Source organism: Dasypus novemcinctus, chromosome 31, assembly GCF_030445035.2.
Source record: "Dasypus novemcinctus isolate mDasNov1 chromosome 31, mDasNov1.1.hap2, whole genome shotgun sequence".
Classification (NCBI taxonomy): Eukaryota; Metazoa; Chordata; class Mammalia; order Cingulata; family Dasypodidae; genus Dasypus; species Dasypus novemcinctus.
The window spans coordinates 24,405,633-24,428,750 of NC_080703.1; the positions used below are offsets into that span (position 1 = coordinate 24,405,633).

General features: G+C 41.9%; 1 protein-coding gene and 2 pseudogenes across 2 annotated transcripts in view; all 3 read left to right on the top strand.

Moving 5' to 3' along the window:
* The window catches only part of GLB1 (galactosidase beta 1), a 120,905-nt gene that overhangs the window by 61,720 nt on the left and 36,067 nt on the right, over window positions 1-23,118 (top strand). For both annotated transcript variants that reach the window (XM_058290589.2, XM_058290588.2), the window contains exon 10: window positions 62-174. In XM_058290589.2, the coding sequence (XP_058146572.1) occupies window positions 62-174 (113 nt within the window). The remainder of the gene's footprint in view (window positions 1-61; window positions 175-23,118) is intronic.
* Window positions 16,278-17,480, top strand: LOC111767244 (ADP/ATP translocase 3-like; annotated as a pseudogene).
* On the top strand, window positions 20,442-21,327 carry LOC101413447 (protein-L-isoaspartate(D-aspartate) O-methyltransferase pseudogene; annotated as a pseudogene).

Genomic DNA, 23,118 nt, shown 5'->3' on the forward strand with positions numbered 1-23,118 from the left:
AAAGAACGGGTCCCAGGGCAAAACCTGCGGTAGTGACAAGTGGCATGTGTTTGTCTTCCAGGGGCCAACACTCCCTACGCAGCCCAGCCCACCAGCTATGACTACGACGCCCCGCTGAGTGAGGCGGGGGACCTCACCGAGAAATATTTCGCCGTGCGAGACATCATCCGGAAGGTGAGCGCCCTGGCCAGGCTGTGGCCCGCTGGTCTGGGAGGGTGCCTCCGCTGAACTCACTGTGCCTCTGTCGATGGCTCTCTTCCTGGCACCTTCATGTTTAAAAGGACGGGTGAGGGGAGGCATGAAATAGACTAGGATTTGAGTCTTGTCTGCACCTAAGATTTGAGCACGTTACTCTACTCGTCTATAAAACGTTTCAGAGCACCTGCTTGTGTTGGAAGGCTTAGGAAAAACAGGTATATAACATTCAGTACTGCAGCAGCCATTCCTATTATTTAATAAATGCTAAAGGTAAGAAAAATCGACAGCATGCAGGAAAAAAGTCTGTGGAAACTGTGAAGCTGGGGGCAACTGTGAGCTGTCAGCAGCGCCTCACTTTCCTATCTGGGCCAAGTAAGCGATTGCCATTTCCTTTTGGCCTGTCACCTGACTGCTTGGTCCTGCTGACGTCATGACCTTTGAAGAACCTGAAGTGCCCAGGTGGGGTTTCCTGTCTCTACTGTGGGCTAAAGGGAAAAAAACCAACCGCAGTTTTTCTGCTCAGTCACCTGAGTTTTGAAGTTAAAGGTTTTCTGCCTATAAATGATACAATTTTTCAAATGTTGAAATTCTCAACTTGAAGCCCAAAGGTTAAATTTAACCTTTGCATTGTTTCCTAAACATATAGCAAAATATGATCTAAACTTGACTACTCTTAGAACTTGCCCAGTTCATCTTAAATTTTCAAATGTACTGTTAAGATGTTGGTTCAGGTTATCCTTTTATCGGTTTAAGCTCTGCAGAATTTATGTCCCAAGTGCTCTTGTATATTTGTTCTCTCTTTCAAAGGTTTTTGTTCCTATCTTTACTATTTCCTTACTTTCTTTGAAATTGAGTTTTTTAATCTAGCTCGTCTTCTTTTCTAATGTTAGCATTCAAGGTTATACATTACCTTCAAGTACTGCTATAGCTGCATCTCGTAAATTTTGATATGCAATATTCTCCTTATTGATTTGCTTTTAAACATGTCCATTTTGTTTTCTCTTTGACCTGTGAAATGTTTAGAAGTGTATTTTTAAATTTTTAAACAAATATACAAATACAAGAATGTTTCTCTATTATAAGGTGTTAAGAATATGATGATACATGGGAAAAACACAACTAATATAACTTACAGACTATAGCTAACATTAATATTGCAATATTTTTGTAACAAAGGCAAAGAAGATACTGTAACCATGCTCAAGGTAAAAGAAAAGGAGGATATAGGGTTTAGTTTTATGAGATGTGAATACGATCAAGCAATTTTTTGTTTTTTTTCATTTTCTTCATTAACAAGGAGATAGATGAATCCAGAGTATGAATAAAAGAAGACTACCTTGTGCTAGTACCACCCTATATTCATTATTCCTTCTTACATTTCAGTCTCTCCATCTGAGAGCACTCTCCTCTGCCTAAAGTATATTCTTTAGAATTTCATGTAGTGAGTAAACTATCTCAATTTTGTTTGTATGAAAATGTCTACATTTCACCCCCATTTTCAAAATATAGTTTTTCTAGCTTGACAGTTATTTTCACTCAGCACATGGAAGATACTGTTCCATTCCACTGCCTTCTGGTTTCCACTGGTGCTATTGAGAAGTCAGCTGGCTCTCAGTCCATCACTCCTTTGAGTTAATCTTTCTTTCTCCTCTGGCTGCTGTTAAGATCTTCCCTTCACAGGTGGGATGAATCTAAGTGTAAATTTCTTTTTATTTATCCCCCTTGGGACTTCTTAAATCTGTGACTTGGTATCTTTTTCCCTAGTCCTGAAATGGTTCAGCCGTAATCACTTCAACTATTTGTCTCTATCCTATTCTCTTTCCTTTTTTCTGGAACTTCAGTTAGATGATTGCTAGACCTTCTGAATCTAGCCTCCCTGTCTTATAATCTCTTTTGTGTTTTTCAATTATTTGTCTCTCTCTCTGCATTTCCAATATCTTCAGATCCGTACAGTTCCCTTTAGCAGCCATAAATTCTGAGGTTAAACTAGTGTGTTAAATTATTAATTTAAATAATGCTTTTCATTCTAGAAGTTAGTACTGGTACTTCTAATGCAGCTTGGTCATTTTTAAGGTCTCTTGCTCTTACTTTTATTTAGTTTCTTCTTTTATTTCTTTAAACATATTAAACATAGGTCTTTTATAGATCTGTATTTGATAACTCCAGTATGCACAGTCTTTTTGTATCTGATGCTGCTCTTTGCTGTTTCTGTGGGTTCTTGCTCATGATGCTTTGTTTCGTTGTATGCACTGTGATTTTTGAGTGTGAGCTCAAATTTTTGGAACAGAGATCTTTAGGAGTTCCTTCAAGGTTGGGATGAAGATGGGTTCTTCCAGATAAAATCAGTGTTTGCTCCTAGCAAGCACCAGGGGCCACTAGAATTTAAATTAAATTCTTAGCTTGAAGTTTTTTGGTCCCACAAAGGTAATGAGAATTTTGGCTGCAAATAGATGTTATCTATTGCTGTGTAACATATTACCCCACAATTTAGTAGCTTAAAACAACACACATCTCTTATCTAACACAGTTCCTGAGGTCATGAGTCTAAGGGTGGCTTAGCTGGATGTTTTGCTCCAGGAAATTTCCCGAGGCTGCAGTCCCTGAATATTTGATTAGACATGAGGACTCTGCTTCTAAATGTGCTCACACGACTGTTGGCAGGGGGCTTCAGTTCCTTGCCCCAGGGGCCTCTCCATTAGGCTGCTCACAATATAGTGAACGACCCTTGACTGGGAGAAGGCCCCACACAGAAGCTGCAGCCTTTTTATTATCTGACCTGGACATAGCATCCCATCACTTCTGCCATATTCTCTTTACTCTTTTTAAGCGTTTTAGTAAGTGCAGCCCACACACTAGGGGAGGGGAGTTAAGTTCCACCTTCTTAAGGGAAAGAACACCAAAGAATTTGTGGCCATGTCTTTAAAAGCACCGTTTCCCTCTATACTCGGGGCCAAATCTGAGACAGGCAATAGTCATTGCAGTCACAGGTAGGGTTTGGTTATGCCACAAACCAAATCAACTGGTCAACAGGTAGGTTTGTTATGTTCACTGATTTCTTTTTGTTGTTGTTGTTGTTGTTGTTGTTGTTGTTGTTGAGGTACTGGGGTCAGGGAGATTGAACCCAGGATCTCATGTGTGGGAAGCTGGTGCTCAACCACCAAGCCACATCAGCTCCCCTGAATTAGGTTTTCCTTTTGTTTGCTTGTTGTCTGGCTTTGTTTTGTTTTCTTGTTTTTTGAGTTACCGGGTGGGGATTGATCCCAGGACTGCTCAACCACTAAACCACATCGGCTCCCCTGAGTTGGTTTTTTTGTTTGTTTGCTTGTTGTTTGTTTTTGTCTCTAGGAGGCACAGGAACCAAACCCAGAACCTCCTATATGGGAAGCAGGCACTCAACCGCTTGAGCCAAATCCATTCCCCACTTTCATTTGTTTTTGATTGTTAGGGCTTGCTTTTTAATTTTTGAGTTAATTTTGTTTAGTTATATAAAGTTACAAGGTATCAGCATCTTTAGGTATGTCCTCTCTGGCTCTTAAGATTCCCAAGGGCGATGTCCTCCAATCTCCTGCCTGGTTGCCACCTTTCTTGCCAACTAGGGCAGGTTGGGAATGGAGGAGGTAGTTCCAGTTTACAAAGTACATGGTCATTTAATTTCCCCATTTTTGACCGTGACCCCAAAGACTGTTTCCCATTCTCTAGAGAATTAGTCTCTCATCTGCCCAGGTGGGAGAGGGCATTTTCTAGGGCAGCGTTTCTCAAACAGTAGCACCTGGGACAGGAAAGAAATGTAAATTCTCCTGAATCTGAAACCGAGGGGGCGGGGCCCAGCAATCTGTTTTTACAGATCCCCTGGTGATTCGATGTGCACTTTAGTTTGAGAACCAAATGCTGCTTTTCAAATAGCTTTGAACCATAGCAATTTAAATCCAGCCGCACCTTGGTTTATTGATCCGGGCAGTCCCGTGGCCCAGAACCTCGCATTAAAGTAGTTTTAGTTGCTTAGCTGATAAGCCAAAGTGTCCAGTTTATTTTGAAGCGAAAATGAAGCCTGAAACTTTAACAGAATGTTAAGAATTAATAAATTTACTGAAACACTACATAAATACTTTTTCTTACTTTTCCAGTATATTAAGAAAAGTTGATACCTGAAATTACTGAAACTCCCAAACCTTACCTTTGTTTATGGTAATTTCACACTAGACCTGCCCTCGGATTTGCTTACTATTGTGATGGATAGTCTAGACTGAACTTGACCCTTGGTGGTGGTTATTTCAAACTAGGCTCTGCTTTGTTATACTTAGCATTGTGATGATGACCACTCCACCTTCCACTGTTTGAATCCATAAAAACCCTGCCCCTTTTTTTCAGGGAAGGCAGATTTGAGACATCCCAGTCTGTCTCCTGCCCTTCTGCTGGCGTTAATAAATCTGTTTTCTCTCATGACCATCCCAGTGTGCACTCCAGTTCATCTGCTCTGGGCAAAAACCCAGATGGTTCGGGAGCAGGTGTGGCCCAAGCGGTTGGGCTCCTGCTTCTCACGTGGGACGTCCGGGGCTTGGGTCCCAGTGCCTCCTAAAAACAAACAGCAAGCAAACAAACGAAAAAACCAACTCAGGGGAGCCAACATGGCTCAGCGGTTGAGCACCAGCTTCTCACTTACGAGGTCCCCAGGTTCAGTCCCAGCCCTGGTACCTCAAAACAACAGCAACAACAAACAAAACCCAGAGGGATCCCTGTGGGGTTTCCTTCAACTTTCACCTCACCCAATCCCTCCCTATTTTAGCTCCTGTACCTCCCAGTTCCAGAATTATGTAGTGTGGCACACTTTGAACCTTATGATAATTCTGTGGCCACATTGAATTGATTCTTCACTTTCTCTTGTTGGGTTAGGATTTGGCTTTCTTGCTACTCATTTGCTGCTAATTCATCTATTCTCCAGTTTCAAAATTTGCTTGCTATTGTCTCTTCCATTTTCAGTTCTTGTGTATTTATGTCCTAAACAAAAATCCACTTATTGGGACTCGAGCGGTATCTTGGGAACGATGAAATTAGATGTGTGTGTTTAGTGTGCCGTGTTGACCCAGATTATCCCATTCTCTTTAATGGCTACCTGGTGTTAAACTGTTTAGATTTACTGACTTTTATTTAATCAATTTCTAGATGACGGGCATTTGGATTATTTCCAATTTTTTATGTCAAACTGTGTATACCAGTTCAAGGATAGCTACAGGAAATTCCCTATAAGTAAGATTGGTTGGCCAGAGGTTATTTGCATTTAGCATTTTGACAGATATTACCAAATTGCCCTTCAATGAGATTATATCAGTTAAGAGTTGTATTTCCCCACATTTTACCAATATTGTGAGTTATCAGACTTTCTGATCTTTGCCATTTGATATGTGAAAACGATAGTTTTAAGAAATTCTATTTCTTCTATGATGAATTCTAGAATTACACATCTTTTATATACTGATTTTACTTCATTTTCTATGAACTCCTTGTTCAGGTTCTTTCATATTTTTCTCTTGGGCTCTGTTCAGTCTTTTTATAATTTGTAAGAATTCTATTATGGTGTCATTTTTTCGTTTATTTTTCATTTTTTTCCTGTAAAAAATAATGAATTTTTATGTAGTCAAATGTATTACGTCTCTCTTTTATGGCTGCCATCCCACCCTAGCAGCATAAATAAGTTCCCTGAGAAAGCTTACAGTTTTTATTATTTCATCTTATACATTGAAATTTTGACGTACATGGAATTTGTAGTTGTCGTAAAGAGTGGGGTAGGGACTTAGCTTTATTTGCTCATCTCTTAAATGACTAGCAGTTATCCCAGTACCTTTCATTGACTTAGCCATTTTTTTGCCACTCATTTGACATGCCAACTTTATCATCTACTTAATTCCCATATGCATTTGGGTCTTTGTAGTCTGTTATTTCCAAACTCTTTCTATTCTATTTTTTTCCCCTTTATCAATACCAAATCATTTTACTTTTTATCTTTAAACTATGTTTTATGATCTGATAGGACTAGTCTTCCAGGGTTAGTCTTCCAGAATTTCCTTGGCCATTCCTGCAAGTTTACTTTTCTACATCAACTATGGTATCTTTTTATCAACTTTCAAAACAAAAGCCCAAAGGCACCTATTGGTATTTTGATCATTTTATAGTAAATCCATACATCAAATTACAATACTGAGTCTTAGCCAAGAAAAAAGTGCCTTGTTTTAAAGTTTTCTTAATGGCCGTGTTTATTTCTTAATACTTTCATTATAAAGTGTTCTGGGTTTTTAAATGTTATTGTAAAAGGAATCTTTTATTTATGAAATGTATTTAAATCTTCAAAATATGTAGTACTTAAAAATATAACAATGTATAGAATAATTGGCAGACACCCATGTACAGAATGCCCAGAATTCACAGGCTGTTTGGAAGTTTGCTCCTGATCTTTTTTTTTCCTTTTTTCTTATTCCCTATACCTTCCCCTCCCTCCTCAGAGGTAATCAATCACTCTTATAGAATGGTATTTATTATTCACATGTTTTTGTGTTTTTGTTTATAAAAGCATGTATTCATACATATAATTATTTTATCTGTTTTAAATTATACAGAAATATTCACTATTTTTTGAAATAATCTTTTCATATTACTTTTTTCATATTACTTTTTTTATAAATCAATGTTGTTTTTGAGATTTAACTAGATATATATAACTCAGCCAGTTGCAGATCAAGTAGACAAAGGATAAAGTTGTAAAGGATTAGAATATTCGTAAGTTTGAGCTACTAGATAATAACCCAAAGTCTAACTTCTTTTTTCTAATCTCATGAAATACATACTTAGATTACTACTCTGCAGCCTTTGTTCATTTCCAGGAATGACATTTAAAGTTATCATTTTCTTCTTTGTACAGTTTTATCTATATCTCACAAGTTTTTTTAGGTCAGGATTTTCACTATCATTCAGCTCAAAATATTTTCTGATTTCCATTGTGGTGACCTCTTTGCCCTATTAGGTATTTGAAAGTTTATTGCTTAATTTCCAAATCTGGGATTTTCTAGTTAGCTATTTGTTATTGATTTTTAGCCTAATTCTCTTATTGTCAGAGAACATCTCTATATGATTTCAGTCCTTTAACATTTGGGACATACTTTCTGTCCCAGCATTGGAGAATTTGGTAAATGTTCTACATACATTGAAAAGAATGTGTATTCTGTAGGTGGTGAGTGCAAACTTGATCAACTAGGTCAAGTTTGTTAATCATGTTCAAATTTTCTGTATCTGCTTTTTGAAAGTTTAAGGTACTGAGAAAGTTTGTTAAAATCTCTACTATGGTCTGGTTTACCTATTTTCTCTTTAGCTCTGTCAATTTTTGCTTTATGTGCTTGAACCTATGTTATTAGGCTCGTAGAAATTTAGAAGTTTTCGTTTCCTTTTGTCTTATGAAATGCCTCTTTATCTCATGTAATGCTTTTTTGCCTTAAAACTATGTTGTTTCATTCTCATATAGCCATATCAGCTTTCTTTCCATTGGTGTTGACTTACCTTTTTCTCTCCTTTTATTTGACTTTTCTGTGCCATTATTTTAAGATATACTCTTGTAAAAGCTCTAGAGTTGTGTGTGTTCTTTTTTCATCCTGTGTTTAAATACTATCTTGTTTACTATTTGTCCTACCTCTTTTATATTTCTTTTTCCTTTCCTTTCTTACCTACTTTTGGTTTAAATAAGCACTTTTATTATCTTCTTTCCTCTCCTTTAGTTTGTTTATATTCAGTCTTTTACTATTGAGTGCTTATTCTAGAGATTATAGCAAGCAGGATTAATTCATTAGAGTCTAATGTAAATGAATATTTTTACCTCTATCAGAGCAATATAAGAACTTTGAAAGACTTAAATCCATTTTTCCCTCTGATTTTTTGTTCTGTTATTCGGTATTTTAACTTTATATACATTTTTACATACAAGAGTAGGTCATCTGTAAATATAGTTTTACTTCATTCTTTCCAGTCTGAATGCTTTTTTTTTTTAAGATTTATTTCTATTCTTTTTTTTCTTTTTTTTATTCCTCCCCTGCCCTCAAATGGTTCTCTTATCTGTCTGCTCATTATTTGCTCACCTTTTCCAGGAGGCTCTGGGAACTGAACCTGGGACCTCCCACATGAGAAGTCAGCCTGAGCCACATCCGTTCCCTGCAGGCTGTGGCATCTGCTGGCTTGTGGCATCTGCTTGTTGCATCAGGAGGTGGTGTCTGCTGGTGTACTTTTAGAAGGCACCATGACCTGGACCTCCCATGTGGTAGGCAGGTGCCCAACCACTTGAGCCACATCTGCTTCCTTTTGAATGCTTTTTATTTCATTTTCATGCCTATTGCTCTGACTGGAACCTCCAGTACAATGTTGAATAGAAGTAGCAGAAGGGTGTAGTACCATATATTGTATATGTGAATTACTGTGACCTAAAACTTATGTCAAGAGAAACTTAATAATCAGGGGGGAAAAAAAAGAAAGAAAGAAAGGAGGTAGACACTGAGGAAGAAATGGAAGAAACTGCCTTGCCACTGTACATACAGGGCAACACCTATAGTAGTGATGAAAGGCTAAATGTCAAAACAAAGCTTTTTCATTTTTTCATTTCTTTGATACCCCAATTTATTTTTCCTTTATTTAATTTTTCTAAATTTCTATGTGCTCTATATCTAATTTTTAAACCCATCACTATATTCTATTTTTCTATTAATGGAAACCTGGGCTTCCTTTTTGAAGAAGTTTTGGACTACAGAGCTTACAGTCACAAGGCCCTAAAGAGTCCAACTCAAGGTACCATAAGAGGTACTTCCTCACCCAAAGTCTGTTGCCATGTGTTGAAGCAAGATGGCGGGCGATGTATGCAAGGGTTCAGCCTTCCTTTTTCCTCTTAAGGCTCTGTGGTGACAGCTCCATCCAATCTCTGCTGTAGGCTGGCATAATGCTCTTCTCTATTCCAGGGTTCGTTTATTTCCGGGCTCAGCTGCTCTGTTCTCTTCACAAGGTCAGCTGTAAATTATCAGGCTCATCTTTCTTCCCAGGCTACAGCATCCTCTGTCTATCTTCTCTGTGCCTCTACTTCTCTGTGAGAGTCCATTTTATCGCCAGCAAGGGGGTGGAAGCTCAACGCTGAGTCTCCCTAATGATTTGGTGGAATCAAAGCCCTCCTTTTTTTTTTCTTCCCCTCCCCCTCCCTGCTATTTTTCCTGTCTGTGTCCATTCGCTGTGTGATCTTCTGTATCTGTGTCTCTTTTTGTCTTCTCTTGTCTTTCTCCTCTAGGATTTACCGAGATTCGATCCTGGGACCTCTGATGTGAAGAGAGGTTCCCTGTCAATTGCGCCACCTCAGTTCCTGGTCTCTGCTGCGCTTCACCTTGACTCTCCCCTTAGTCTCTTTTTTGTTGCGTCATCATCTTGCCGTGTGACTCACTTACATGGGCACTGGCTCACGGTGCAGGCACTCATGCAGACACTCGACTCACCATACCGGCACTCAACTCGCCACGCAGGCACTTGCGCGGGCACTCAGCTCTCCATGCAGGCACTTGGCGCACCATGTGGGCACTGGCTCACTGCGCGGGCATGCTTTCTCTTCTTCTGTTTCCCCAGGAGGCCCCAGGGATTGAACCCAGGTCCTCCCATATGGTAGGTGGAGGCCTTATCAAGTGGAGGCCTTATCACTTGAGCCACATCAGCTTCCCCCTAATCTTGATTTAATCAAGTGAACATAAAGCCTTTGGATTTAAATCAATCAAAGGGTATCACACCCAGAGGAACAGACCAGCTTACAAACATAATATCACTTTTTGGAAATCATAAATAATACCAAATTGCCAAAGTCTGTCACAATATCCAGTTCACCTTTTGCCCCGGATCTTTTCTTCTCATTGTCTAATCTAATCCATCACCCCTCTCTTCGAGCCCTACGCTTTCGCCTTAAAGTATAGACGACATTATCTCCTACTTCACTGAGAAAATAAAGGCTATTGGATATGCCATGTTTAGCAGCTTGGGTTATAGGCGATGGGGTGCCTTTGAAGTATTTTAAGGGGGAAAGTATAGTCAGATATGCACTTCTAAAAGGTTATTCTGGGAGACAACAAAAAATGAATGTATATTTAGAAATAATTACAAATTACAAAGTTTAAAAGAGCTGACAAATGTCACATTATCACACATTACAAAATCCCTCAAAATAATATTTTACTACCTGCTTAAAACACCTCCACCATCCTTCTTTCCCTATATTCTTCTAGCTGTGTGCTGTTTCAGTGTCTTTTCAGATGGCAGCAATTTTTTTTTGTCTAAAGAGAATGGAAATTTTTGCTTTGGCATGGCTGATTGAAATTTATTTTTTAGAAATTACTTTTAGCTTCACTTTTTGTTACTGATAATGTTATAGTAATGTTTAAGATTGTTACCAAAATTAAGGAAGTCTCGAAAGTTCTTGCAAATATATCTATGTACTGTAATGTTTGGAAGAAATTTCCATAGACCAGGTTCTGGCTCCATACATTTCAAAACTTGCTTTTCTTCCATAACCCACCTATTTCTGGGCGGGGTGCCTTAATTTAGGGTGGTAGCTTGGGGGGTGTGGTGGTTCGAATTTTGTTGCATTATGATGCTAAGTGGGTGTCAAGCCTCTTGGGTGGTAGGAATAATCCATTAGCAATAACTTAAATCCTCGTGGAAGTGACCATTTAATAGATCCCACTGTGCCCAAATTACATAAATCCCCCCCTCATTTACTCTTTAGTGAGATCCCAAAGATGTCTTCTGACATGTGTGACAAGAGGGGAAGCTGGAGCAATGAGGCAAGGTGCTTCCCCTGTTGTGTTTCAAATATCTTCTACAAATTTTACAAAAATTTATGACCATGTGAACATGCTGCAGGAATTCCTGTAGGAATTATGGAATTCAGAAGATGATTCAGGAGGCTGCTACAGTAACCAGGAATAAAACGGTGGCGGCGGCAGCAGGGTGGGGAGAGCAAACAGTAGATGTGAAAAATATTTAGGAGGTAAAATTGATAAGCCTTGGTGATTGTCATCCATGTGTGAGGAAGAATAAGGAGTCGTCGATTTGTCCAGTTGACTGCCTTGGTTGGATAACTGAGTGGATATTGGGGTCAGCAGCTAAGAGAAGACTGCAGAGGAGGCACAAGCTGGGGGTAGAGAGAAGGGGAAACAAGTTCAGTGCTGGGCTTTTGACCTCAAGATGCCTCTGGGAACTTCCAGGTGGAGATACCTGTCCAGCAAGCACAACACCTAAGAGCGGGCAGCTCAAGGTAGAAGTCAGCACGGGCACAGATTCTGGAGTCCTCAGTGGACGTTGAGGGTACAGGCCAGGGACAAGTGGCCATCACACAGGTGTTGCCAGATTTTCTCTAGGCTCTTGCTTTGTTACAAAAAAAGAATTTTTAGTACACTCCAGTTCACTTAGGCCAGTAGTTTATTTTAAAAATGAGAGAAGAGACATGGGGGGAAATAACAGATTATGGGTCCCAGGTAGAGAGGGGAAAAGGACTAGAAAGGGGTAAAAAGGGCTTATTTACAGAGTACAAATCCCCATTACAGATTGCAAGTCCCCAGAATCTACTTGTGTGCTAATCCAGGAAGGGAGAGAAATGCCAAAAGAAAGGGAGCCATTTGGCTCCTGCGCCTGCTTTTTAAGTAATTAATTATTCTGCCCCTTTGCTAAGGTCAGAGGAGGAATCCCAGTTGTTTGCTCTTTTGATTGGCTATCCCACCTGTCAATCCCCCAGAGGGCCCAATGAGAAGGCCCCTTGAGGATATCCGGGGCTTTTCCTTGATCCCAGATGAAATCCCGTTCCGAATGGGATTTCTACCCGCAGCCATCTTGTGGGGCCTCCCTGGCGACGTGTTCACAGCCACGTCTTTCTGCCAGGGCCCAGACGCATCTCGTTATTCCCTGCCTTACGTGGAGAGCTGAGGGAGTAAAGCAGGGGGTCAAGCCAAACATCAGCGCAGGGGGGGCCGAGGGCTTAACAGGTGGGCAGAGTGCGCGGAATCCATGAAAGAGAGCCCTAGAAACATGGCGTTCAGTAACTTGTAATCGATCAGTAGCTCGTAATGGATCGCAGCTTAGCGTGTGGTCTTTTCCCTCTCCTCTGTTTCTGGTATTTCAGAGTCTAGAAGAGAGAAAGGACTTGCTTTAAAAGATGTAGTGGGCTCTGCAGAGACCTTGTAGACCCTTGGTTAAATGTAAAGCGGTTATTTAAAATAGTTGTTTGCATCTAGGATAGGGAAGGGAATGGTAAACATCCTGTCTATAGCTCCCTGCCGCCTTCCCGTACCAAAGATTCAAAAAGGGGAGCACGTCTCCCCTTTAGTCCATTTTAGGAGGGCATTGCGTGGCGATGGAACCCTTGTCACTGGCGTGGTATTTTTTTTAGCAGGCTGCATAAACGTGCAGGGCTGAGGGCCCGTTTCAGTCTGAACCTTCTAGGCATGACAAAGCTTATGACATTTGCATTTTCTAAGGCAGCTGCTTTGGTGTGGGTAAAACTCAGCCAGACATGGTTAACACTTAGACCTCGAGGGTAAACTATGAAAGCTAGAGTTGGCACCCCCTCCCTGCTGCTCCCCAAGAGGGCCATGGTGAGCTTCTGTTAATATGCTTTCCAGTGAATTCAAGACCCGTTTTAAGTGTTTTATTCTAGTTCTTCAGTGTTGCCCGGATTCCCTCTAGGTGGTTGGCGCTGTTACATAAAAGGATTTCTGAACATGCCGGTTTAGTTAGGCCAGTCCTTTATTAAAGAAATGAGAGAAGAGAATAGAAATAGGAGAGAATAACAGATCACAGGTTCCCAGGTATACTTGTGGGCTAGTCCAGGTATAGAGAGAAAAGGACTGATTTAGCCTGTGTGCTTGTTTTTAAACCATTAATTACCCCTCCCATTATTAATGTTCAGGGAGGGGTCCCAGCTGTTTGCTGTTTTGATTGATTACCCCACCTGTCAGTTCTGGGGGAAGGGGAAGCCCAATGACAATGCCCCTTGAGAATATCTGGGGCTTTTCCTTGATCCCGGACGAAATCTCATTCCAAATGGAAGGTTCTTCCAGCAGCCTTTTGGTGGGGGGGGGTCTTTCCCTCAGGTGAGTTCCAGGCAGGTCCCATAGCCCCATGTTTCACAACCATGTTTTTCTGACAGGTCCCAGATTGGTTTTCTCATTCCCTGACTAGTCTGCCTCAATAGGGATTCTGGGGAAGCGGATGTGGCTCAAGTGATTGCGCTCCTGCCTTCCACATGTGATGTCCGGGGTTCTCTTCCTGGTGCCTCCTGGAGAAGAGGAGCAAGACAGCGAGCTGGTGCAACAAGAGACACAAAGGAAACCTAACGAAAGACAATAAAGCAGGAACTGAGGTGGCTCAAGTGATTGAGCGCCTCTCTCCCACACGAGAGGCCCCAGGTTTTGTTCCCAGTGCTTCCTAAAGAGAAGACAAGGACACACAGGGAGCACACAGTGAATGGACAGAGAGAGCAGAGAGTGAGCGCAAACAACAAGGGGTGGGGAATAAATAGCCAGAAGCTGGAAGTCAGCGGAGCCCAGAAGAGAAGCGAGAAGATGCCACCACGTGCATTGTCACGTGGAAAAGCCAAGGACCAAGGGTCACCTGCAGCCAGCTCTAGAACACGGTTTTGGGGGAGAAAGCCTGGCCTTATTGATGCCTCAGTTTTGTACTTCTCTTAGTCTCAAAATGGTGAGCCAGTAAGTTCCTCTTGTTTAAGGCAGCCCACTGTATAGTACTTGTGGTAGCAGCTGGGAAACTAAAAGCAGGGGGATGGTGCTGGTGGGAACACAGTGCTTTATGTGTGGTAATTAAAGAAGAGAAAATAAATATTAACATGGTAAGCAGTCTTTCAAAGCATTAGATTCATTGCCTGTACTCCTATAGCTGTGGTCTTTTCATTTCCTACAGATTTGGTTTCTCTAGTCCATCTTCCAGGGTGATTTCTCTAAAATGCTGGTCTGGGGAGCCTATGTGCCTCAAGCAGTTGAGCAGCCAACTCCCACACAGGGTTCTGGTTTTGGTTCCCAGTGCTTCCTGAGAAAACAAAAGCAACAAGCAAAACAGATGAAGAAACCAACTCGGGAAAGCTGATGTGACTCAGTGGTTAAGTGCCAACTTTCCATATACAAGGTCCCAGGTTCAATCCCCGGCCCCGGCACCTCAAAAAAAATGAAATGAAACGAAATAATGAAACAGAACAAAACGAAATGTTGGTCTGGATGGCTTACCCTCCTCCCTCACCTTACCTTCAGGAAAAAGTCTAGTCCTTGGCTTTACATGCTGGATCCCATGTGGTTTGGTCTCCTATTCCCCTGACCTCATCTTTCAATTCTCTCCTCTTGATGGGATACTGACTTTAAGGTGCAAGGTATGATGGGACAGTTCATACCTGCTGGCCTTCATACATAATAGTTCCCTTGCCTTTATTTCCTGCCCTTAGCGGATGTGGGGAGTCCTCTTTGATTGGCCTCAGGGAAGTTAGTCACACTTTGTTTTCTGCCACCATCTTAGGGTATTGAAATCTTTAATACGTTACTTCTTATAGTTTGGGTTTTGTTTTTTTTTTTAAGATTTTTTTTTTAATTTCTCCCCTCCCCTCCCCCAGTTGTCTGCTCTCTGTGTCCATTCGCTGTGTGTTCATCTGTGACCGCTTCTATCCTTATCAGTGGCACCGGGAATCTGTATTTCTTTTTGTTGTGTCATCTTGGGTCAGCTGTCCATGTGTGCGGCGCCATTCTTGGGGAGGCTGCACTTTCTTTCGCGCTGGGCGGCTCTCCTTATGGGGTGCACTCCTTGCACGTGGGGCTCCCCTATGTGGGGGGCACGCCTGCATGGCATGGCACTCCTTGTGTGCATCAGCACTGTGCATGGGCCAGCTCCACACGGGTCAAGGAGGCCCAGGGTTTGAACCGCGGACCTCCCATGTGGTCAGCGGATGCCCTATCCATTGGGCCAAATCCGCTTCCCTCTTATAGTTTGTTGACGAATTGTTTGCACACTTTCTCACTGTCTGTACTAGGTCTTCATTATATTGCCAGTATTAAGCATAGGATCTGACACATGTCCGTTCGCTGTGTGTTCTTCTGCATCTGTTTGGTATTATCTGGCAGCACCGAGAAACTGCATTTCTTTTTCATTGCGTCATCTTGCTGCGTCAGCGCTCTGTGTGCGACGCCACTCCTGGGTGGGCTGTGCTTTCTTCACGCGAGGCGGCTCCCCTTGCAGGGCATGCTCCTTGCACATGGGGCTCCCCTACGCTGGGGCACCCCTGTATGGCACGGCTCTCCTTGCACACGGCAGCTCTGCATGTGTGCCAGCTCACCACACGGGTCAGGAGGCCCTGAGTTTGAACCCTGGACCCTCCATATCGTAGGCGGACACTCTATCAGTTGAGCCATGTCCGTTTTCCCACAAAGTACTTTCTTAATAACAGTATGATAGATGAATGAATGAAAACATTAGGAATCTTGGTGAAGGATAAGTTGGTCACCATTGAATCGACAGGATTCCATGGGGAAAAGAGCAGCTTCCCATGTTGAATTTGTCCAGCCAAGTAAGTGTGATAAGAAACATCATTTGTAATTGGTCTGAAAACTATGATTAAAGGCAAATACTTACAGAGAAATAAAAGTTTAGAAGTATGGATTTTCAGTGCATTCATTATTTCTTGAAACATCAATTAGCTGGATAGAAGATTAGGATTTCGCTATTATAATAGCAAAAAAATTGGATGTAATTCACCTCCTGACTATAAAAGGATGGTTGGTTGTGTAAATTCTGTTATATTTATTTACAGCACTATATTATGTAATAAATAAAATCGTCAATATTTGGCCATATCAAAATTGCTTAAGGTAAGTAACAGTAAATTACAAAATCATTTCTTATCTTTAGATGCATTCATAAGAGGAGAAACTAGGAGGAAAACTGGAAGAGAGAATGTTTTGTGAGGTTTTTTATTGGGGGGGGGTAGTGATGGGTGAAGACACCTTCTATTCTGTTACTGTCACAACCTTAAATGAGGCTTGGCTTTCGGGCCGGAGGCTGCGCTGGGCCAGTGGCCAGACCCTCCTGGCTCTCGGCGCCTCCACCGGCCCCACGCTCCCTCCACCGCCATGATGGAGCAGACCATCTCCTTCAAAGACCTCCTGGCGGGCGGCATCACCACTGCCATCTCCAGGATCCTGTTGGGCAGGTCAAGCTGCTGCTGCAGGTACAACACGCCAGGAAACAGATTGTCACCGACAGACAGTCCAAAGCTCCGGCTTCCCAGCGAGCAGGGCATCCTCTCCTGGAGAGGTAACCTGGCCAGTGTCATCCGCTGCTTCACCACGCAAGCCCTCAGCTTTGCCTTTAATGATAAGTCTAGGGAAGCAGATTTGGCCCAGCGGATGGGGCGTCCGCCTACCACATAGGAGGTCCAGGGTTCAAACTCCGGGCCTCCTTGACTCGTGTGGAGCTGGCCCATGCACAGTGCTGATGCGCGCAAGGAGTGCTGTGCCACGCAGGGGTGTCCCCCACATAGGGGAGTCCCAAGTGCAAGGAGTGCGCCCCATAAGGAGAGCCGCCCAGCATGAAAGAAAGTGCAGCCTGCCCAAGAATGGTGCTGCACACGTGGAGAGCTGACACAACAAGATGACGCAACAAAAAGAGACACAGATTCCCGGTGCCGCTGATAAGGATGGAAGCGGTCACAGAAGAACACACAGCAAATGGACACAGAGAGCAGACAATGGGGGGCGGGGGATAGAAATAAATAAAAAATCTTTTTAAAAAAAGGATAAGTATAAGCAGCTATTTCTGGGTGGTGTAGACAAGCACCCACAGTTCTGGAGGTATTTTGCTGGCAACCTGGCCTCTGGCAGGGCAGCTGGAGCCACTTCTCTCTGCTTCATCTACCCCTGGATTTTGCCAGAACCTGCTTGGAAGTCTAGCTCAGGAAGAGAATCCAAAGGCCTGGGAGTCTGTATCTCGAAGATCGCCAAGTCTGACAGCATCCAAGACACTGTGACGATGCAGTCTGGGTGCAAGGGAGCTGGCATCATGGGTACTGGGACTGTTGATTGCTGGAGGAGGGTTTTCAAAGAGGAAGATGACAAAGTCTTCTTTGAGGGTGCATGGTCCAGATGAACTCAAGAAAATCATCCAAGTGTGTCTGTCTTTACCAGAATTGGGAACCAAGAGAATCATGTGGAATCCTTACTTAACTGTTAACAGACCATTGACTTTCAACAAATTCCTACTGTTTTTACCCAGATCAGATCATATCTGTAGAGGGCTAGGGAAAGCTCTAGAAAAGGGGCTCATTGTGGTTGCATTTGACCATTGTCACTGCTGATTCCATGTGTTGATTATTGGGGAAAGGGGAATTGGGGCCATCTCATGGGTCCCCAGGTGAGGCAGCTCAGCTATGCAGACCTCCCGCAAAACCCTTGAGTCTAAATGCTTGTAGGACCCTCAGTTATGTCTAAGTATTTTTTTTAATACTTAGGCACTATCTCTTTTTGCACAGCTGGATATTTGCAATTATGTTTTGTTTTGTTTTCTAAGATTTATTTATTTTCTCCCCTTCCCCTCCCCGCCCTTGCTGTTTTTGCTGTCTGTGTCCATTCGCTGTGTGATCTTCTGTATCTATTTCTCTTTTTGTCTTCTCATCTTTCTCCTCTAGGATTCACTTGGATTCAATCCTGGGGACCTCTGATGTGGAGAGAGGTTCTCTGTCGATTGCACCTCCTCAGTTCCTGGTCTCTGCTGCGCTTCACCTTGACTCTTCCCTTTGTCTCTCTTTTTGCTGTGTCATCATCTTGCTCCGTGACTCACTTGCGTGGGCACTCGGCTCACCGCGCAGGCACTCAACTCACCATGCGGGCACGGGCTCTCATGCGGGCACAAAGCTCACTATGTGGGCACTTGTGTGGGCACTTGGCTCACCACGTGGGCACTGACTCACCGCACAGGCACACTTTTTCTTCTTTTTCACGAGGAGGCCCCAGGGATTGAACCTGGGTCCTCCCATACAGTAGGCAAAAGCTCTATCACTTGAGCCACGTCTTCTTCCCCAATTATGTTTTATGTTGGGCATTCTGCTGCAAAATAATAGACAAGCAGGACACACTTTGAAAAAAAACAAAGGCTAACTGGAGCAGTGGAAACTTTCCTAGATTTGGAGTAAAAATCCTAGCTCCCTTTCTTGCCCTTATACAAGCAAGTTCCCCAATCTCTTTATATCTAAAAAGAGTATATTAACAACTAGATACGGGAGCTTTTATGAGGAAATGAGATGAATAAAAACCAGTACATTAGCACTCCATCAAAGTTGTACATTAGCACTCCATCAAAGTTAGCTGAATGTAGGTTGAATAAAGGTGTCTATGAATGATTTTTTTTCTTCTAATATTGAAGAAATTGCAGTTCTTAACTAGAAGAATCTGCTTTGGCTTTGGTAGTTGGATATGACATGGTCACTACAATGTTCAGGTAACTAGAGGATCTCAGAAAGCAAGTCGCTGCACTCATCTTCTCGTCTGTGGGTTTACAGTTTTGCTTTTATTGAGGATGAAAGGGTGGTAAACTGACGAGAGAAGGGATGTGGTCTGGACATCAGGTAAAGCTGGGAGAGACTTCTTAAAACATCTTGCATTTTTCCTACTCTGAGACCAGCAAAAACACTTTGGTCTGAAGATCATCTGTTTTTAAATTATCCTTTAAAATATTTCATAGAATTGTAGATTCACAGAATCTTAGGAGTTCGAAGGACTTTCTGTTCAAGATGACCGATGGACCACACATTTATCTCTTCTCCCTTCCAAAATGTTACCAAATGACAAGACAAGAATAAAAGTAAAAAAAAAAACTCTGAAACCAGCCAACATGAGGGAAGCTGTCCATGCGTGAGAGATTTCAAAAGATCTCTGCAAAGTAGAAAGTGGGTGGAAGGTGGTAATTGTGGAAGCAGGATGAGGACATTTCAGTCCCCTGGGAGTGTGGAGGGGGGCTTCCAAGAGCAGGGAGGAGAGAGTAGATTGACTTTAGAGGGGAGGGTCTTAGAAATGTGGGTGTGACAAAGCTTGGGAGTGAAATGGAGCTGAAAATGGGAAGGTTAATTAAACTCAGTCTATTTCCTGTCGGGTCCTCTACATCTTCCCTCTCCTCTCAAACACCCACTGCTCAGCAGGGAAGCATCTTTCTTGCAGTCAGAAAATCAAAGGTTTATTTCTCTTTAGAAAAGCAAACAAACCCAGAGCCAAGACCACATTACACCTGACCCCCTGCCCAGTCACCTTAAAACAAAGCTCCTCAGTGGTCAAACCTTGCTTACATGCACAGAGTAGGACTGTTACAAAAAACCTAGTTACGTCAGATGAATCACACTAATGGAGAAGTTGTTCATGTGGGAAAGTGTGGGAGGGGGAAGGAGCAGGGCATATGGGAATCCCCTCCATTTTTTTATGTAACATTTATGTAATCTAAGTATCTTTAAAAAATTTTTTTAAATTAAAAAGGCACAGTTATGCAAATACTACTTTATTCGTTTGCATTATTATTAAATATGAACGGACAACTAGAGAAAGGAAGAGATTTGAAGACAATTAGAAAACCTGCAAAGGGAAAGAGACCAAGATAAAAGAAATAGAAATACTCTAGAAGTAACAGAATTCGAGAAATGGGAAAAAATCTTAAGCAAACAAAGCAATACCCCTCAAATTTATATCCTTCAGAGAGATTTCAGAATTTTTGCATCCATAAAATAAGAACAGTACTATAAAAAAAGAAGCCACTAGAGAACAAGAAAGAGTTCTTGTCGTTAATAAAAATAATCTAGAAAGTAGAACGAAAAAACATGAAAATAGATAAAAGAGACATAGAGGATCAATCTCGGATATCCAACTTCTTACTAATAAGAGTCCTAGAAAATCAGAAAGAGAAAATGGAGGAAAAGAAAATATCAAACAAACAATACAGAATTTTTCTAGAACTGTAAGGGTTCTCTGAATTGCCCAGTAAAATGAAGGCAAAAAAATATACATCCTTGGAAAATTTTAAGACATCAAGAATAAAGAGCCTATAATTTTCTAGAGAGAAAAACTCAACCACCTTCAAAGGAACAAAAATGAGGTGGGCGTAAGGCATACCGGATGATACAGGAGAACAGAATAGCGCCTTTGGCATTTGAAGGGAAGCTGACTTTCAACATGAAGTTCTGGAGCGGCGGAGGCGGCTGCGGAGGGGACGCGGGTGGGGTGGTGAGGTGTGGGAGGTGGTCTCACTCTTGGGGAAGCTGCTGGGGACCGTTGCCGCCCCGAAGGTGATCCTGTACCTGCTCCGGGTGGGCTTCGCGATGGCCTGGAAATCCGGCGGCGCCAGCCACTCGGAGCTCATCCACAACCTCCGCAAAAATGGAATCATCAAGACAGGTGAAGTATTTGAAATAATGCTGGCCACAGACTGCTCCCATTTTGTAAAATGTAACCCTTATATGGATTCTCCACAATCAATAGGCTTCCAGGCAACAATCAGTGCTCCGCACATGCATGCTTATGCATTAGAACTTCTATCCGATCAACTGCATGAAGGGGCTAAAGCTCTAGAGGTAGGGTCTAGACGTGGAATCCTTACTGCATGCTTTGCACGGATGGTTGGAGCTAGTGGAAAAGTCATAGGAATTGATCATATTAAAGAGCTAGTAGATGACTCAATAAATGTGAGAAAGGATGATCCAATGCTCTTGTCTTCAGGGAGAGTGCCACTGGTTGTGGGGGATGGAAGATTGGGATATGCCCAGGAAGCTCCTTCCAACGCTATTCATGTAGGAGCTGCAGCCCCAGTTGTACCCCAGGCACTAATAGATCAGTTGAAGCCTGGCGGGAGATCGATATTGCCAGTCGGTCCTGCAGGCGGAAACCAGATGTTGGAGCAGTATGATAAGCTACAAGACGGCGGCAGCGTCAAAATGAAACCTTTGATGGGAGTGATCTATGTGCCTTTACCAGATAAGGACAAGCAGTGGTCCAGGTGGAAGTGATTTTTTCTTCTGCTCTTTCTTCTTCCACACACACAAAGTGATAGGGAGTGGATTCTAAGACGTTAGCCTACAGGAGCTGCTTGTTTGGTTGTCTCCTTTATGCTCCACCTTTATACCATCGTTACTATGGAAATAACAAAACAAAACAAAAAAACAACATTAAGTTCTGTAGCCATCCAAATTATCCACCAAATATGATGTTTTCAGACATTCAAAATTCAGGAAGTGAACCTCCCACGTTCCAGTTCTTGGAAGTTACTTGAGATTGTGCGCCAGTGAAAAGAGGAAGTTTGGAAACCCTGGAAACAGGAACACAGAGCCTCCAGGATGACAAGAGAAGTCACAGAATATCAAGCCAGGAGAGCAGTCAGTCCCCTTGGAACAGGAGGACTCGAGGGTTCCAGAAGAAAGTTTTCTAAGGAGAAAAAAAGGGGTGTTTGGAGAAACTTAATACCATCCTTGGAAATTTGATGCAACCTAAGGAGGATCAATCTAAAGAGGAAAAAATGAAAGGCTATTAGAAACTCCAGGGATGGGGATGGACACAAAAAGCCAAACAAGACACAGCATACAATCATAGTATATATCTCTTAGGTGGTCCAATAACAATTTTTATCTAAAAATAATGTGAGCATTGTTGATTGATTTTGAATTCAGCATCGACATATTGACAGAGGGAGGAGTTACGATTATAGGACAAACTGTTTTAACCTTGACAATGTGAAAATAGAGCCGATGGTTTTGAGGAGTGTTCCAGGGTGCTCAGGGAAAGATGCTAACATTGCCTTACCTTTAAAGGCGTGTAAACATTGCTAGAACTAAGAAATAAAGGTGTAAGGATATTATTTAAAGTTGCAAAGGTAATCAGTATAACCATGTTGACAAGAAGAGGAGCTATTGGGCTAAATTCTCAGGAATTAAAGGGATCAATAATAATGTTTTAAATTGATTAAGCAAGAAATAGCAATATAAGCATATTATTTAGGGACCGGAAGAAGAAAAATAGGAACAATTAAATCATTTAAAATGGTTTTCTCTGAAAAATAAAACTTACGAGAAAAGTGAGGTGGGAGACTGTTGTACTTCAGTATAACAGCTTTTTGTTCTCATTTTTAATCATTAGTTTTTATCATTACTTTTGAAAAGGGAAACAGAAAGAAATGGAAGCATCCTGAGAGATCAGTAAATCTCCTCAGAGATGTTAGCTGGAGAGAGGCTCTTCTAAGCCCTGGGACACACTCAGCTCTTCTGACTCTAATATGTGTAATCAGGTTTCATTTTTATTCTTTTAACCTTTTATAATAATTTCAGGCTTACCGAAAAGTTTCAAGAATAAGAATAGTGCTAATAGTATAACAAACATTTGTCTATTCCTCACCCAGTTACACACTTGTCAGCATTTCACTCCATTTGCTTTATCATTTGTGTTCTTTTCACCTCTTCTCTCTCACTCTCTCCCTCTCTTTGTCTCTTGCTCACTCACTCTTGCTCTTTTCTAAACCACCAGATGGTTGCATACTGCATACATCATGGCTCTTTACCCCTAAATATTTCATTGTATGTTTCATGAGAATAGGAGTGTTCTCTTACATAACCACAGTAAGCTTACCTTGGTATGATACTTTAATCTACCATAAGATTGAATATTTTCATACTATCAGCCACCTCCCTTTAGTGTTTATTGTGCCAAATACTTCTTTCTTCTCTTCCCGCACTCACCAGTCTTCTCCTGCCACCACCCTCATTCTCTTTACTTGGTTTTTGCTCTTCAGTTTTTGAAGTCTTTTGTGCTGTAATTATTTGAATGATTCCTGGAGCTTGAAACGAATGCAGGCACTCAC